Raw genomic sequence first — 18,838 nt, forward strand, 5'->3', positions numbered from 1 at the left:
TATATAAATGATAAACCCTGTTGGTACAGTAAAGTGTTGGGCGGCTAGCTGCAAGATCAGCGGTTCAAACCCTCCAGCCGCTCTGCTTCCGTAAACATTTACAGTCTCAGAGAGAGGAACAGTTATTCTCTGTCCTGCAGTGTCAGTATCTGAATTGACTTGATGGCCTTGGGTTTGGTTTTATTTCTGTTCCTGCACAGGATTATTTTGCCGTTTCTTTGTCCATTATCCTGGTGAAAGAATTAGTTTTCCATTTTAATGATTACAATGAATACTGAAGTTGGCACTCTTGTAATATTTTCCTAGGGCGTTACACTAGGGTTTATATGAAGAAATGAACTTCTGAGCCAGAGACCTAAAACACTATGGAATTGTAATTAAGAGTACAGGTGCTGGGGCCAAGCATTCCAGGTTCAAATCCCTACCCTGCCACTTGCTAACTTTCCCAAAGAACAATGGACACAGCTATTTTCAGCCTTTTTCTATGAACATGTGAATGCTACCTAGCCCTTGGCATCATGCAATCAGCTTGGCTTAGGTTCCCTTGGCTCCAGTGGATCCTGTTGGATCCAGTTCCCAGCTGTCACTGCCTGCCCCTGCAGCCAGAGCCCAGCAAGCCTGTGGCTTCACATGCGGTCACCACTTTGCATTTCTGTGCCATTTCTGGTCCATGGAGAGGTTTATTTTTGAGCCTGGAGGGTTTTTGTTTTTTTTTTCCCTCTCTTTTATGTTTTATTTATTATGTCTGTATGTTTGGAGCAGAGGGGGTACATAAAAGCTTGAATTTATTGTACCACCTTAACAGAAAGTTGATGATAATACCTTCATGGCTTTTAAAGTAAATAAAAATCTTAGAATCACTTTATCACAGATTTTTTGGATACGGAAGGAATTGGTAATATAATTTAGGCATAAACCCCATTCAGTTCTTGAGAAATTAAAGAATTTACCAATGTCATGTGTACAATTAATGGTAGTAGGACTACAACCAAAGTGTGTGTGTTGCCTCAGCAGTCCTTTTTTTCACTATACTCACTGTCATATATTGTCCTATAAATTTTATTAATTTATTATGGTTAATTTTAACATAGCTCCAAAATAAAAGAGAATTTAAGCAATTTGAAACTGACATTCACATTTAAAAACTGATATCAAATGTTTTCTCTTGGAGAATATTGAGGTAGCAGTAAAAGTATAGTATTCATTGCATTGAGTTGAAATTATTTTTCATTAGAGAGGCCAGTGCCTTTGAGTCTGTGGATTTCTGTTGCATTGAGTTTCCTTGACTTTCTGCAACTTATCAGGATGGACCCATCAGTAATGATGCCAATGCTTCCAGCCACCTCTATCATTGGGGCTGAAAATGGCCTGTGATGAATGGATATGACTAGCATTTACAGTGATAGCCTCTATTTCTGCTGTCAGGTAGAAATGGCAGGTAGTTTAATTTAGGGGGGAAAGTTACCAAGATAGAGCAGCTATGCCTTCTAATTAGGATTTCTGGATTTATTTCAGGATACACGTTTAGAATCTGCTATCTTTATTAAAGCTTTTGGAACTGTTTTATTCTATTTCTAGATCTTTTAGCTGTGCCGAAGCATCCGTATGCTGCTATGGAGAACTGGGGACTAAGTATTTTTGTGGAACAAAGACTACTACTGGATCCCAGTGTTTCATCTATTTCTTACTTGCTGGATGTCACTATGGTCACTGTTCATGAGATATGTCACCAGGTATGAGAAAAGGACCAGGTGTAAGTATAATGTACAAATGATTGAGAATGTAGAATGAGTTCTGATACTTGGATTAGGAACTAAAATATTATCCTCTTAATTAAGTTTTAATCATACACAGAGCACTGGGTAGTTCCTTCTAGAAAATAGGTTATTTTCCCCAGATAACAGTATAAACAAAAATAAACACTGATTATATTGAATAAGCAGCTTTCACTAGGTTTAGTTGAGGAGTGAGATGGCTCTGCTACCCAGCAACTTCTTTGGAGACCCTATCTGATCACTATTCTTTGTCAATCTTGCTTTATTTTTTGTGATTATTGTTGTGTATATATGGTGAATGCAATGATAGCAATGATTTATTGCATTGCTGTAAGATGCAGCTGAATTTTGTGTACGTGTCAAAATTTGCTTTCACTGAAATCAATTTGCTATTCTCTTTTTCCCATCACACAGACACTTAGGAAGGTTTTCCCTAACTCAGTCATACACTCTTTGTTCTCAAATGATTGATATTTTTTGTCTTGGCATGTTTAGAAATTCATATGCAAATGAGTCATCTTTGTAGTGAAGCTAAGATAAAATTAATTTCATTTTGATTTTATACACTTTCTTACAATGAGTGGAAGGTATTACAGAGACTTTACAAGGCTTACTTGAATCTTGAGTTTATTGAAGAAGGAAAAAAAACACACCAAAGACAGATGTTCATTCTAGTAAAAAGTGGTACTTGTCCTGGTTACTATAGCTATGTATAGTCTTTATCGTAAAACACCAGAAATCTTACTGTGCTGTAATATGATTTCAATTTGCTATAAACTTTAAACCATTTTTAAAAAGCTGGAAAAACTTACAAAAGAGTGATATGGAAACTGCTGTCAGTGAAAGCTCATTGCTAATAAATGAATACTGACTGATAAATTAGTAAGTGCCATATGATCATTTTCCTTAATAGGAACCTTTTGTAGTGATCCTGTGACAGAAAGATGTTTGTACAAACCCTCATGCTAGCCATGCTGGGTATGGGTCCTCTTTCCCTCAGAGAGTTACAGGAGTTGCTACAGATAACATGGGCTCTCTTTTGTGCTAAAAAGACTGGTTTTTCCCTAAACATAAAGTTCTTTGCAGAAAAAGCAACTTTTATTTGAGTGTTCTTATTAATGACAGGCTGGATGTATAATTTTGTAGAAATAAGATCATACAGATAATGTGTCACAGCTAATCAAACTGTATTTCATATGTTCCACATGTCTATATATTAGGAGCTCTGGTAGCGTAGTGTATACAAATCACGCTGCTAACCTCAAGGTCAACAGTTTGAAACTACCAGCTGTTCTGTGGGAGAACCATGAGGCTATCTGCTCCTGTAAAGATTTACAGCCTCAGAAACCCTGTACAGGGTCACTCTGAGTCAGAACCGACTCCACAGCACATAACAACGACAACAACAAATAACTTAGTGGTGCTATGTGGTTTACTGTGATGAAACTAGAAACCTCTGTGTAATTTCCACTATTATTGTCCAATATATTCAATGCTACTCTTCACCTCCACTAAATATGTATTTCTATAACTTAAGATGGACTTAAAATGCTTACTGATGAAGATCAAAGATCACAGCCTTTGGAATGGGTTGCATCTCATTGTAAAGAAAACAAAAATTCTCACCTCTGGACCAATAGACAGCATCAAGATAAATGGAGAAAAGACTGAAATTGTGAAAGACTTCATTTTGCTCTGGTCAACCATCAACATTCATGGAAGCAGCAGTCAAAAAATCAAATGAAGTATTGCATTAGATAAATTTGCTACACACGACCTCTTTTAAGTGTTCAAGAGCAAAGATGTCAGTTTGAGGACTATGGTGCATCTGATCTAAGCCGTGATATTTTTAGTAGCCTCATATGCATGTGAACATTGGACAGTGAATAAGGAAGATCATAGAAGAACTGATGCATTTGAGTGGAGGGGAATATTAAAAGTGCCATGGACTGCCAAAAGACCAAACAACTGTGTTGGAAAAAGTGCAGTGAGAGTGCTCCTTGGAAGCCAGGATGGACAGACTTTGTCTCTCACACTTCAAACATATTATTACGAGGGTCCAGTCCCTGGAGAAGGGAATTATTCTTGATAAAGTAGAGAGTCAATGAAAAAGAGGAACAACCCCCTAATAAGATAGATTGGCACAGTGACAGCAGCAATTTATTCAAGTGTAGCAAATATTATGAGGTTGGTGAAGGACAGCTCATTGTTTCGTTCTGTTGTGCATAGGGTCATTATGAGTCGGTACTGACTCAATGGCACCTAACAACAACAACAGCAATTAAAAAGTGAAGCCTTCATTTTTGATAACCAAAAAAAAATATTTAAAATACCTATGTTTTGGGGTCATCCATTAATTCAGAGTGCTCTCTTGTTTGTATTTTATATTCTTGGCAAGTGATACTTTATTTTGGATGCTGAAACACTAAGTCACCAAACTCTTTATTATGACTGTCCATGACCTGGCTCATGTCCTTCACTCAGCTCTCCTGACCTGCTGCACTCCTGAAACATGAAACTTTCTGGTTTTAAACAATCTGTTTCTACCTTAGGGCCTTGGCACTAATGGTTACATCTGCCTGGAATCCTCTTGCCTAAGGCTTTCTCATGGCTAGCTCCTTCTTATCACTGATGTCTGAGCTCAAATGTCACTGAATTAGAGAGAACGTCTAATGTGACTCCCCTTCCTCCAATCATATTCTAACATACTTTACTGTTGTTTCTCACTTCCTTATTTATTTTTGTCTTTCTCATTCCACACCACCCCCAATAAAGTATCAGCTGCATGAAAAAGACATTATTTGACTTTTCACCATTTAGTTAAAAAAACCTTTCAAACAGTTCCTGGCATATATATTTAGCAGACCTGTTTTCTTTCCTTCCTTCTTTTTTTAATAAAGAAATTTTTCTATAACCTTTTGCTGAACTAAGCAAGGAATTCAGAGTAATACACCATGATCAAATCAAAGCACCAATTAAAAATTACATTAATTTTTGAAGGGATCTGAAAGCTTTTATGGCTCAATCCTTCGTTATCATAGAATCATGGGGAGTCAGGTGTGAAATACCTTAAAAGCCTTGTTCCATCAATCAGCTGATGTCTTCTGTGAATATTTCCTGCTACCAGAGGTGATGCTTCAATACCTCTTGTGATGAGTTGTTCATTATCTCCCGAGGCAGTATTTTCCATCTTCAGCCATCTCAGCCTGTTAGAGGATTTTCTGTATTTTCAGCAGACATCTACCAACCCTAACTTCCATTCATTAGTCCCTGTTTGTCCCTTGTGGAACCACAAGAAACAAGCCTTTTCCTCATCCACATAATAGGACTTCAGATCCTTAAAGAAGACTGTCATTGTTTTCTTTTTGTTTTTTCTAACTCCTTTGTGCTTTGTTTTTCAGGTTTAGTATTCGTTTTGTGTTTCCTGATAATTTTTCTTGTTTTCCTCTGAACACATTTATTTAAAAACCTAGTTAGCCCAAGTTATTGAATTAATCATTATAATATCACTGTAACACATTTTAAGATCACAAAATTAATTAGGGAATAAATTCCAGCTATGATAATTATAGTTAAATACATTTAATTTTAGTTAAAATAATTCTGTAACATATAATATTAATTATATCTGGTGCCTGTTGATTTTATCTCTATAGTGGTTTGGTGACCTTGTAACTCCTGTGTGGTGGGAAGATGTGTGGCTGAAGGAAGGTTTTGCTCACTATTTTGAATTTGTTGGCACAGACTACCTCTACCCTGGCTGGAATATGGTAAGTGTATTTTTCTATCATTGTATGGCACTTTCAGTGAAACAGTGATCTAATGTTGCTTTAGGCTTATGTTAAGGTCAGAGATTACTGAAAATATCAACTGATGCATGAAAAAATTATATATCCTATAAATAAAGTAACCAAAAATTTAAATGGTAGTGTTCCACCAGAATTACTTTTTATTAACAGTGAAATAGAGTCTGATTTCTTATATGTTTATTTCAAAATGCTACAGTTTATCCAAGTGGAAATATTTTAAATTGTGGTATTTTATAATACAGGCAATACATACTTTAAAATAGAGAAAGTAACTGATAAGTAATTGATAAGTGATGTTTTAAATGTATAAAATATTACAATATGTAGAGAAATGAAGCTTAACATTTAATGTGATGAAATAAATAAATAAGAATAGCTCAAGTATTCAATACATTATTGATAGATTTATTTGATTTAAAATTAAATGACTCTGGTAGCGTAGTGGTTACGAGTCGGACTGCTAACCTGAAAATCAGAAGTTTAAAGCTACCAGCTGTTCCATGTGAGAAAGATGAGGCTTTCTGATCCTATAAACATTTATAGCCTCAGAAACTCTATACAGGGTCACTATGAATTGGAATCGATTCCACGGCACACAACCGCCACCACCATTAAGAGTCCATTAATTTCATTTATTTATTTTAAAAAGGTATAAATTATACCCATAATCTAGGAAACATACTTGTAATCTGAACCTGAAATAGCATTTGTTGTCCCTATGTGGTGATGTTCTAGAACCTTCCAGAAGAAAAAAATAATAGTTTGTATATTCCTTCTTTTGTAAGTTTTATTTTCATTTTAAATAAGCTTTCATTAATGAATATTTTGGAGTCCTGGTGTGATACTATGGGTTAATGCGCTGGACTGCAACAGTGGTTTGAACTGCAAAGTTGGTGGTTCAAGCTCACCAACTGCTCCTCAGAAACCCTATACAGGGTTGCTTCTGTTCGGAACTGATTCTACAGCACTTAACAGCAGCAACAATAAATATTGCTTATATTAAATGTGCTTATATGAATGAAAGTACTATTAAATTGTAACCTGGGCACATATTGGTTTAGAATTCAAAATTTAAATTTATTTTAAATGGTATTATGTAAAAATTGTGAGGTGCCAAAATTTAACCAAGTTACAAAAGTTCAAATTTCAGCTGTGATATATTACAGGAGGTAATATGATTTTCTATTATCTTTTTATGTTATAAATTATGATTAATATATGGTTATCAGATTCCTGGTGTGGAGCCATAAGCTAAGCACTGAGAAGTTAACTGAAAGGTTCCTTGTTCAAACCCACTAGCTCCTTCTTGGAAACTCTATACAGGGTTGCTATGAGTCAGAATCCACTTGACAGCACTTAATAACAACAAGAATCTAATTGTATGCCATTATTCCAATTGTGTGATGAGAATGGAAGACAAGGTGAAATATGAAGACATCTGAAAATCATGATGCAATTTCTTTACCAACGAATTTCAAATAATTCTTGATGAGGAAATAATTTGAACTTACATATCTCAGAGGATATGGCACAATGATAATATTCTTTTTAATGTTTTAACTATGCTCTTTTCATTATTCCTACATTTTAAAAAGGTTGTTGTTGTTTTTGTTAGGTGCCATTGAGTCGGTACTGATTAATAGCGACCTTATGACCAGCAGAACAAAACACTGCCCGATCCTGGGCTAACCTCACTACTGTTGCCACACTTGAGTCCATCGATGCTGCCACTTGGCCAATCCATCTCTCTGGGGATCTTCCTCTTTTACTCTGACCCTCCACCCTACCAAACATGATATCCTTCTCCAGAGCCTGGTCCCTCCTGCCAATATGTCCGAAGTATGACAGATGAAGTTTGGCCATCCTGGCCTCCAAGGGGCACGCTGGCTACACTTCTTCCAACAAAGATCTGTTGGTTATTTTGGCAGCCCATGGCATTTTCAATATTCTCCTCCAACACCATAACTCAAAGCATCAATTTTTCTATGGTGTTCCTTACTCACTGTTCAGCTTTCACATGCATATGAGTTTATTGAAAATACCATGGCTTGGGTCAGGCACACCTTAGTCCTCAAGCTGACATCTTTGCTCTTCAACACTTTAAAAAGGTCTTGTGCAGCAGATTTACCTAATGCAGTAGTACATCGTTTGATTTCTTGGCTGCTGCTTCCATGAGTGTTGATAGTTGATACTTTTAAAAGGTAGTGTGTTTAAATTGCTTAAATTGTTTAAACTGGTAGTGTGCTTAAATTGCTTACATGTATAAATTTACTTAGAGATAGCTGGGTTGTATGTATGAGGCATTTAAAAAAATCTTACATAAAAAACAAGACAAAACTAGAGCTGTTTTATTATGAGTTTGAAGTCAATTAAAATGACATTTTAGAAATGAAAGAAAAGTCACTGATGCTAACCAATATTATTATGTGAATTTTTTTTAACAAATGAGAAAATATATAACTTAAATGTTTAAGGTTATTGAAATATTTCCAAAAGTACCTTTGGTTTTAGATGACTTCAAACTAACTTTGTCTAAACTTTTCATTATAATGTGGGTTATAATTGATACAATTTCATTATGTCTTAATCTTAAAAGATGTCCTTTTTACAATGACATGTTACTTATATATACAGGTTTCCTTTTTTTTTTTTTTCCTTTTTAACTCATTTAGCAACTCTTTGTATTCCTCATTATGAATATGCAAATAGAATTAAAAAGTAATCAACAGAACTCTACATGAGTGATAACTGACAACCTTGATGGTTTTATTATGGGAATATTGCCTAAATTTCAATGTCCATACACTAGATATTATCTTTGCATCATTTCAAAAAATTCCTTCATTCCTTCATCATTTCCATCATGTTGAGTTATAAATATAGACCTTCTGGAAAAATCTTTTTTGTAAGAGATATATAAAATGAACATGCAGTCTAAATAATATATTTGAGACTTTGCTTTTAATAGAATATAGACCATGGAATGCATGTACAAACACCTGTGTTACTCAGGATTGTTGTTGATGTTGTTAAGTGCCATCTGTCAATTTTGACTCATAGCGACCTTATGGGTTTCTGAGGAGCAACTAGTGTTTGCAGTTCTAACCTACCTTGTGGTCCAGTACTTATCCTACAACACCACACCAATATCAAGACATAAGATGTTATAGCTTATAAATCCATATTTTATAATTGTTGTTTGATGCTGTGGAGTTGAGTCTGACCAAAGCGACCCTGTGCACAACAGAACTAAACACTGCTCAGTCCTACACCAATGTGACAATTGTTACATCTGAGCCCACTGCTACTGCCAATGTGTCAGTCCATTTTGTTGGAGGTCTTCCACTTTTTTATTGACCCTCCACTTTACCTAGCATGATGTGCTTCTCCAGGGACTGGTTCCTCCTGACAATATGTCTGAAGTATAGAGACAAATGCTCCTGGTGTGTCTCTGTAGGATCAGCACTGGACTGTGAACCACAAGATTGGCAGTTCAAACTTTCCTGCTCTTCCTTAGAAACCCTATACAGGTTCCCAGTGAGTCGCAAAAGACAACAACAAACAGAGACAAAGTCAGGCCATCCTTGCTTTTAAGGAACATTCTGACTGTACGTCTTCCGACACAGATTTGTTTGATCTGGCTGTCGTACTTTCAGTATTAATCTCCAACATCAAAGCTCAAATGCATCAATTCTTCTATAGCTTTCCTTCTTCATGGTCCAACTTTCACATACATATTAGGCTGTTGAAAATACCATGGCTTGGGTCAGGTGCACCTTAATCCTCAAACTGGTATTGTAGCTCTTGATTGCTTTAAAGAAGTCTTAGGCAGAAGATTTGCCTAATGCAATACATAGTTTGATTTCTTGACTGCTGCTTCCATGGACACTGATTGAGGATCCAAGCAAAATGAAATCTTTTACAAGTTCAATCTTTTCTACCAATATCATGATGTTAATTATCATTCCAGTTGTGAGGATTTTTGTTTTCTTTATATTGAGATGTAATCTTTACATAGTGATATAATCCATAGTGAAGGAAGGCTATGGTCTTTGATGTTCATAAGTAAATATTTTAGTCCTCTTTGTTTTCAGCAAGAAAGGTTGTATCATCTGCACGTTGCATGTTGTGTATTCCTCAAATCCTGCTGCCATACCCTTCTTCACATAATCTAGTTTTTCATATTATTTTATAATTAAGAAATGAAAATTCATGATACAATTACAGTGACACAGACAGCTTCTCTATTAAACTAAGAAAAGAAAGACTAAACTTCATCATAATTGATTAGATAATTACTTATAAGAAAAACAAGTTTTATTATTATGACTCTTTATGTTCAGATTATAAAGATTGAAAATACTTTCCTGATCATTGATTGCTTTATTTTAAGTAGGTTTCTTGATTTACTTTGTAGCTCACCCCAGTATATTAACTCTACAAAACCTGTGACAAGGACCTAAATAAATTATCCTTCTACATATCATTAATATCTTCTTTGCAAGAAATATTTTAAGAATAAGTTAGTCATATCATATGGAGAGAATATTAAGTGGCTTTATGGCTGTACCAGCAGTATGTTTCATAATGACATCAGCAAAAGAGTGAAAGAAATACACTCAAGAATATGAGTGACAGCTGTGTCAGCAGTAACTCATACTGTTGTGATATGCACAAAAGATTGCCTAGAAGTGCATGGCTTGGACTTCAGTAGAGCTGAGTCAGAAATAGTAAAACCAAGTCAGACTCGTGTCAGGAGGCAAGAAATTTAAGAAGCTGACCTCTTTTACCTCTAATTTCAAAACAGTGTTTCTGTCATTTTTAGACATCAATGCACAAACACTCTAATACAATTTCAGTTTGCTAAGGGAACTTACCTGTAACAATCTACATTCAATGGAATAGCAGTAAAGAAGCCAGAATTACATATAACTCTTATATTGATCTAGTCCCATATATTTGCTTAACTATTAGTAACATCTTAGGATGAATGTATCTTAATAAGAACCAGTTTATGATGTACAAGTAACCAGGTTTTCCTTAAATATTGTATGGTAATTTAGTTCCTCATAAAATGAGTCATGTTTACCATTTTATATGTACTGCTGTAGGATAAGCGCTGCAAGGTCGGTGGTTCAAACTCATGAGCCACTCCTTGGAAAGCATACATAGGGTCAATATGAATCTGAACCAACTTGACAGCACTTAACAACCACAACAACCATTTTAAAGGTATGGACATTGCCAGGTAATATGATGTAAGGTGGCACACTGGTTAGGAAAGAGGAAATTCAGATCCTAAGAAAGTATTTTTGCCTCTCTGACTCATTTTATCATATGAAAAATAGAAGATAATAGTGATTTAATAAGCTCACATGGTTTATTTGTGAAGGTAAAGTAACTTATGAAGCCTTTGAAATACATGAATCAGTATACAAAAGTAAGTAGGCATCATAGACCCAGAAAATAAATGCCCCATTTGAAAGGTGTATTGATTTTATATATAGAAGTCTCTAACATTTCCAACCCTAGTAAACCATTCTGACACCCTCAATTTATAGCAATTATGTATAGATTACAAAATAATTTATATAATCTTTCTATCTCGACCCCGTCTCACCAAATCAATTCTTATCTCTACTGGCAACATGGGCTACTGTATGCTATAGGAACATAAGCCTTAGATAATGTTTCATTCATCAAACAGAAGTGTCAAGATCATTAGAAGCAACTTCCTTAGCTCAGGGCTGAGGATACATTTCAGGGGGCCAGTAGTCTTTTTGCTTGATATGATTTTATCAAAGTTGGCTGTTAGTGACAATTTTATTGTATGAATCAAGTTATGGTTTGCTGTTGATGGCAGACATATTAAATCTTATTGTGTTTCTTCAAAAGGGATGAAAGGAAAAATGAAAAAACATGCAGTTGCTAACCTTCAACAACTATGGATGATTTTAAAAAACATGCAGTTGCTAACCTTCAACAACTATGGATGATTTTAAATCGAGAAAAGTCCATGATAACATAACTTTAATACAGGAAAAGTAGGTATAGTTAAAGGTTGTGATGGACTCTTTTTTTATAGACCTGGTGCTGATGCAGGTTAAATCAAAACCCTGTGCATATTGCATAGGTTCCCACCATATATCTAATTAGCTTAGACTATATTGTAGGTGGAATCCTGGTGTGGCACCATAGCATAAGCACTCCACCTCAAGGTGAGTTTGAACTGTAAGATCTGTGGTTCAATCTCACCAGCCACTCCTTGGAAACCCTATCTATATAAGGTTGCTGTGGGTTGGAACTGACTTGAAGACGTTTAACATCAACATCAAGATATTGTGGGTATGTCTTTTACTTTCTGAATATGGCATTGTAAGTAAGTGCTGCTATAACAATCGTTACACATAAGTATCTGATCTTTCATGAAATTAATCAGGATGTTACAAAGCCTAAAATAGCAATATACATGTAAGTTATGCATTAATTAAAGCCTTCAGACAGGAGATTTGCCTCAGATTCTGAGAACACATACCTGGACATAAAGATAAATATTAATGAAGAATCATGCAACTAAACCTCATTATGCTAAATACTTAGGGCATTTCAAAGTGAATTGCTTTAAAGCACAATAAATGTTCTAAATTGTTTCTGTTATGAGAATGACTAAAATAGTACAAATGCTTTGTGTCATTGGACTCAGTTTCTTTTTAATGTGCACCAACAAAAACAGCCTGTTACAATATAACAGGCATTATAATAAAATTATCCCTACCTTTAAAAATATTTTATTTTTATTCAAAGGGAAGTCATGGAAATTATTGGGAAACAAATACTCATAGATAACAAGTTCATTGAATTCATTTTTTCAAGTTTAAATGTATACAGCATAATCATTTTCAACAACGTTACAAACTCTGCAATTCAGAAGAAAGAAATAGAAAAAGTAGAGAGAAAACTTTGTTTTTGATTAATATTTTACTTGTTTAGTTGTTTGTTTCTTAAGTCATTATTGATTTAATAGCTGTAGGGAGGATGCTTTTGCAATATTCTCAAAGGTATTTAGCATACGTTGTGACAGTATTTGGTACATGGTTGCTATTGTATATTATTTATCAATATCAAATTACATTTTTTCAATAGAGCTAGGAGATCAGAGATAGAACAAATGTGAGTGAAATATATATTTTAGAATCACACCTCATAAATATTGAATACCATGTGCATATATGCATGTATACTGATTTTTAAAGTAGTTGTGTTGGTATATTGTGATCAAAGTCTATGTTATATTCTGCTCCTCCAAAATTAGTAAGTTAGAAGGTGACCCAATTATTTTCTACTGGTCACTGATATTTTATTCTCAAATGATCAATGCAAACTGAATGTGAAAATTCTGAAGGCTTCTTTGGGTTAGTCTAAAGGTTTTGTGGTCATTTTGATCTTGTTTCGAAGCTAAAACGTGACATTTATATTGAAAGACTTGAAGGAACAGAGGAGTGCATGCATGGATCTCTTGAAGTTAGTCTCCCAAATGTGGGAGTGAGTTTGCCCCTCATACTTCCTCTCCTCTCTCCCCTCTGGAAGCAATTATTTCCTGCTGTAAACATAGATTTTATTTTAAAGAAGTAGAAAAAATATTATCCCCACTTGAGAGACATCAGGGAGTAGTAGATCCCTATTTTGGGAGAAAGGATTGCTTTTTTCTGAGCATTAGTGGTCAGAGCAGTTTTTGGTATTGGTGGATAAAGGGGCTGTAATAAAGACAAAAGAATGACAAAGAGGGAGTCAGAGCAGCAGTGAGAACAGCGGCTAATATAGTTAAAGGGAATTGTCTAATTCTTATGCTATATCTGAACTCTTGAGTAAATGTGAAAGGAATCCTAATGTGCATATGCCCAACACAAGGAGGATTGCTCTGGAACTCAGAGAGTGTACAAATTAGGGATGTCAGTGTTAAGAAGCAGACCTAAGAGTTGGATTCTAAACAGTGATGAAAGATAGATATTAAGAATTTACAGCAAAGAATAATAGTTCAAACCGTTCAAACAGGTGCCTATTAGACTAGCACATTAAGATAGCTCTCACTATGCCTAATGTGGTAACAAATTATTTGCACATTTTCTTATCTTAAGACTAATTTTGTTCTTTTTATAAAATATGGTACTGATGCTCTAGGACATCAGACAAATGGAAGAATAGACCCAGGGTATGCACTTGTTAATTATTGAAGTATATTAACTGGTTTGGAAGCTCAATAATAAAAACAGACTTCTAAGTGTAAAACTGCAGTAGTGAGTGATAGTAGTACATTTGTGCTTTTAGTTATGTTAACATCTTTAATTCTTTATTAAAATGAAGACTTTGGGCTTCAGTTTGGGATTTGGAGGTTGTGACAAACGTGAATGTTGTTAGGGTGTGTCACAAAAGACTCAGAAATGTTTTTGGTTTTGTTTTTGAAATGACAGACTAGCTTTCATTAGGTAAGATATTTTAGGAAGAAAAAAGAAAACAAACTTAGTTTGCTAGCATTCATATATATTCACATGTTTTCCTATATAGTCAGGTATGTAACTTAAAGGTTTATATTAGTTTTATTTCCTCAACTTTTTCTATGAGATTTAAAACTTTTAAAGAAGCTTAAGTTGAAAGTTTCATACATATTCTTAGTAAATGTGTACTTTTTTTTAAGTGAAGTCATTTTTTTCAGAAAGACACTGTTTCAGGTTTTACATACTTTCAACCTAGAGATAAAAGATAAATGGGCATTCCCTTCAGAATCAGTTTTTTCTTCAGAGGACCATGTTTAAGTTTATTGGTGTCAAAGTCTTTCTACATTTCCTTACAAATTTTAAAACTAACTACTAAATTGACAAGATTAGACATTTTCAAAGAAGAAAACTCTTAATGAACCTGGAGTTTAGCAATAATGCAAGGGTGTTCTCTATCCTATTTAGAAGATTGCAGGGATATTTAGCCTATTCATTCCCTTTTAAAATAAGGCTAGTTTATATGCAAAATAGTCCAACTTACTAAAAAAAATGCTAGCTGTCATCTGATAAGCCAAAAACTTGATAAGGACAAAAAAAAAAAAAGATGCCAAAATCATGAGATGTTGACTAAGTTGTTATTGTATTCAAATATGTATCTGCAACTATAGATTTTGGGGACTCCTGGTGTGGAGCTGTAGGATCAGCACTGGACTGTGGTTCTGTAGTTCAAACCCAGCAGCCTCTTCACGGAAACCCTATACAAGATCATTATGAGTCAGAATCAGCTTGATAACACTCAACAGTAACTATAGATTTTGGAGGTCTGATGTGGTGCTGTAGGACCACAAGGTTGGTGTGAACTGCCAGGTCAGCAGTCCAAACCCACCAGCTCTCTTTGGAAGCCCTATGCAGAGTTGCTACAAGTTGGAACTGACTTGATGGCACTTGATAACAGCACAACAACCATAGATTTAGAGTCCTGGTACAGTGTTGTAGTATAAATTATCGACAGCTAACCAGCAGGCGGGTGGGCCAATTCTACCAGCTGCTTCTTGGAAACCCTGTACTGGGCTTGTATGAGTCAGAACCCACTTGACAGCACTTAACAACTACATCACAGATTTAACTGCTGTCCTTGCCACCACCTCTGATAAAAAATATCTGTATTTTCCTCTCACACAAGAATCACTCAGTTTCTGATATTATTCAGCATTTTTTCCAGTTAGTTAAAAATAATGTGTTTTATAAAATGTAATGAGAACACAACCAGCAATGAAAGCTGAGGACTAAGAGGATACCCAAAGAAGAGTTCATTAATATTCTAATGATTACTCATGCTTAACCAGACAGCTATATGTTTTAAAAGACATAAGAACACAAGTCTATTTCTAAGCAAGGAATGACTTTCTCAGTTCATAACATTTTATGGGGCTATTTTTTTTTTCCTTTTCATCAAGGTTACTTTAATACTATTCAAATGATACTAGACAGGATGTCAAAAATGGAAGTAGTGAGTTCAAGTGATATGAATCTAGAAATGCAGAAGAGCTATTTGTGAAGAGAAAGGAGGAGGGAAAAAAAGCAGAGATAATGAGATTGAAGGGTTTTTGTGTGGTTTTTTTTTTTGCATTAGCTGAGCCTGAAAGGATTATACCAGTAAAGAAATATGAAACCTTTACTGTTTACTTCTAAGCACTGAACACATTCCATGTATTAATTTATTGTGCAAAAGGATAAGATGTACTGATAAGGAAGTATCTTGAGCGTACTATTGTATCTATTGCCACTTTTCTTAAGAGTCTGAAGTGTGTTTTACTGGTCCAGATCTCCATCGATTTATACCATTCATTCAGAGGTAGCACTCTGCATCTATGAACCCAAAAAGATCACTTCTGGTAGGATGTGTTTTGAAACTGAAATGTGCTAATAACCTGTTTCTACCATTCAAGATTTAAGTAGAACCTTCTTGAAACTGTGTGTAGTTTGCTTTTTACCTCTCCCTGGAAGTGATGAAATAAAAATTATTTATAATGATTGGAGTTTTTTATCTTTTGCCAACTTTGCCTTTGAACAATAAGATATATAAAAATGCTTAGTTTGCTAAGAATTTATTTCAATTACATCTAATTATGTGTCTAATTAATTCCTTTAATCATTTTATTTTCTCCATCCAGATTTATAATAGTTCTGTGATGCTTTTCTTGAGATGCTGTTAACAGTAACTAGCTCAATAATTTAATGTAAATTGGCTTGATGCATTACTGCCATTTTTTCTACCTTTCCATCATTTCTGCATTCTTCATTCATTCTGTTTATTAATTCATGCAAGGAGTTATCAAGCACATAAAATGAACCATTAATTATGCTAAGTTCTATGGAATAAGCCTCATGGCATTATTAAAATGACTAGTATATATCAGTTTCTTATGTGCATTGTGTCTTATCTTTAGTGCAGTGTTTTCAGTATGTAGGTATAGATTATGCTAAGGTCTTTCTTTCTTTTTTGTCTCTTATCTGGAAAATCTTCTCCTTACCAAAAGTAGCTCAAAAACACTGAGCCATCACCTCAATCAAACTGTTTATATTCATAGATACATTTGGAAAGTAAAATATAGCACACTCGGTTTCAGAGTATATCAGTCCAATCATGGAACAATGAAGGCATTTAGCTTATTATTAATTTTATATTTAATTCTAATGTTTACTCACTTTTACCTAGTTACAATGCTCATTATCTTCATTTAGATTTCAGCTTCTTTTGGGTTAGGTCATTCCTGCTTTTGAATACTAGCTCTTTTTCTAAGCTTCACAGGTTTCCATGGAAGATGAGTACAACTAAACCACAAAAAAACATATTTCTGTTCTTTTGGTTGTATTGCTGATGATGCTGTTGGTGGAAGGATATTTTCATTTACATATTGTTTTACAAATTGTCTTATTAAATATAAAGTCAGATTACCCCTCCAAGCAGAAGTTAGCACTGCTTATGAGTCACTAATGATTAATTCTCTTTATTACTTCTTAGAAAATTTATCCAATTTGAATAATTTTTGAAGTATGATACACTATTGATGATATGTAATTAATTTACAATATTGTTGCTAGTGACATTGAGTTGGTTCTCACTAATAATGATCCTGTATAAGGTTTATGAGGAGTGACTGGTAGGTTTGAATTTCCCATCTTGTGGTTCAAATTGACCTTTCGGTCCAATGCTTATCCTACAATAGCACTAAAATTCTAAACAGAGTCCATAACATACTTTGTTACTTTTATGACTTTTAAGATGCTATTCTTGTATTCTTTAACTCCTTTTGAGAGCTGACAGTTCATATTACTTACTAGGCCTGAATAATACAAAAATGTCTGCAAGCATACATTGACAGAGAACTTCCAGAGACTCAAGCCAGATTCAGAAAAGGCCGTGGAACGACGGATATCATTGCTAATGTCAGATGGATCTTGGCTGAAAGCAGATAATATTATAAATATGTTTTCCTGTGCTTTATTGACTATGTAAAGGCTTTCGATTGTGTGGGTGATGACATGCTATGGACAACGTTGCAATTTATAACTATTCTGGAACACTTAATTGTACTTATAAGGAACCTGTACACAGACTAAGAGGCAGTTGTTCGAACAGTACAAGGAACACTGAATGGTTTAAAATTAAGAAAGGTGTGTGCCAGTGTTGTCTTCTTTCTCCATATTTATTCAATCTGTATGCTGAACAAATAATCCAAGACTCTGGATTATATGCAGAAAAACGTAGTATCAGGATTGGAAGAAGACTCACTAACAACCTGTGATATATAGATAACAGAACCTTGCTTGCTGTAAGTTAAGAGGACTTAAAATACTTCCAGTGCATCCTTACATATGCCTAGAATGAAGTACATTTCCTCTTTTCTACCTATCCCATTGATGAAAAAAACTTTCCTCTCTTCCACATACTAGCTGTATGACATTGTTTCTCCATCTTTAAAATGTGAATTATGCTCTAAATATCTATGCAGCTTCAGTTACAGAATAGATTTAAAGATCAAGATTATTTTTGTTTTCTATTATTATTACCAATACTATTTTTACTGTCAGGCTCTTAAGTGTAGTTTTATTATATGTGTTGCTGTTAAGTGCCCTCAAGTTGCTTTCAACCCATAATGACCCTGTATAAGGTTTCTGATGAGCAGCTTGTGAACTTGAACCGCTGACTTTGTGGTTCAAACCTATCATGCAGTCCAGAGCGCATTAACCCACAGGGTACAAAAATGTTTCTTTTTTTTTTTTAATGTTTTATTGTGAATTATATGATAGTTTACATTGGAGAACATTAGTTTTACATTCATTCTATCATATATCATTTCATTGCCATGGTTCCAATCCCCTCCATGCATCATCACCCAACCAAAGGGTATACCCTGTAAGCCTACCCCCTACACTATCCCCCCACACCACCCCAGTTTTCAGCACACAGTCACTCTCCGCTCTCCCTCTCTGAATCTAAAGTCCCCAGCTGCTCCACATCATCATCTCTGCTTCCATCTCAGGCATCGCTGCTTCTCTGGGTAGGGTCCCGCTCTCGGCTTGTCTCTGTTGATGGTCCTAGGGAATCCTGCTCCTAGACTGGAAAGTTAATCACTCCCTTCCTTGCTATAAAATGTCTACCTTTATATTTCCAACCCTCACAATCAGTCCTGATAACAATTATTCACTATTGTATCACAAGAGACCCATCTGCATTTCATTTCATCAGCTCCGCCTA

At 34.9% G+C, this 18,838-nt stretch overlaps 1 protein-coding gene across 1 annotated transcript in view; it reads left to right on the top strand.

The window, feature by feature from the left end:
* TRHDE (thyrotropin-releasing hormone degrading enzyme) overlaps window positions 1-18,838 on the top strand; it is a 798,400-nt gene that overhangs the window by 438,302 nt on the left and 341,260 nt on the right. Inside the window, exons 4-5 of the mRNA XM_006871614.1 lie at window positions 1,579-1,733; window positions 5,432-5,545. Of these exons, the coding sequence (XP_006871676.1) occupies window positions 1,579-1,733; window positions 5,432-5,545 (269 nt within the window). The remainder of the gene's footprint in view (window positions 1-1,578; window positions 1,734-5,431; window positions 5,546-18,838) is intronic.

The sequence above is a fragment of the Chrysochloris asiatica genome, unplaced genomic scaffold (assembly GCF_000296735.1).
Source record: "Chrysochloris asiatica unplaced genomic scaffold, ChrAsi1.0 scaffold00170, whole genome shotgun sequence".
In the NCBI taxonomy this organism is placed as follows: Eukaryota; Metazoa; Chordata; class Mammalia; order Afrosoricida; family Chrysochloridae; genus Chrysochloris; species Chrysochloris asiatica.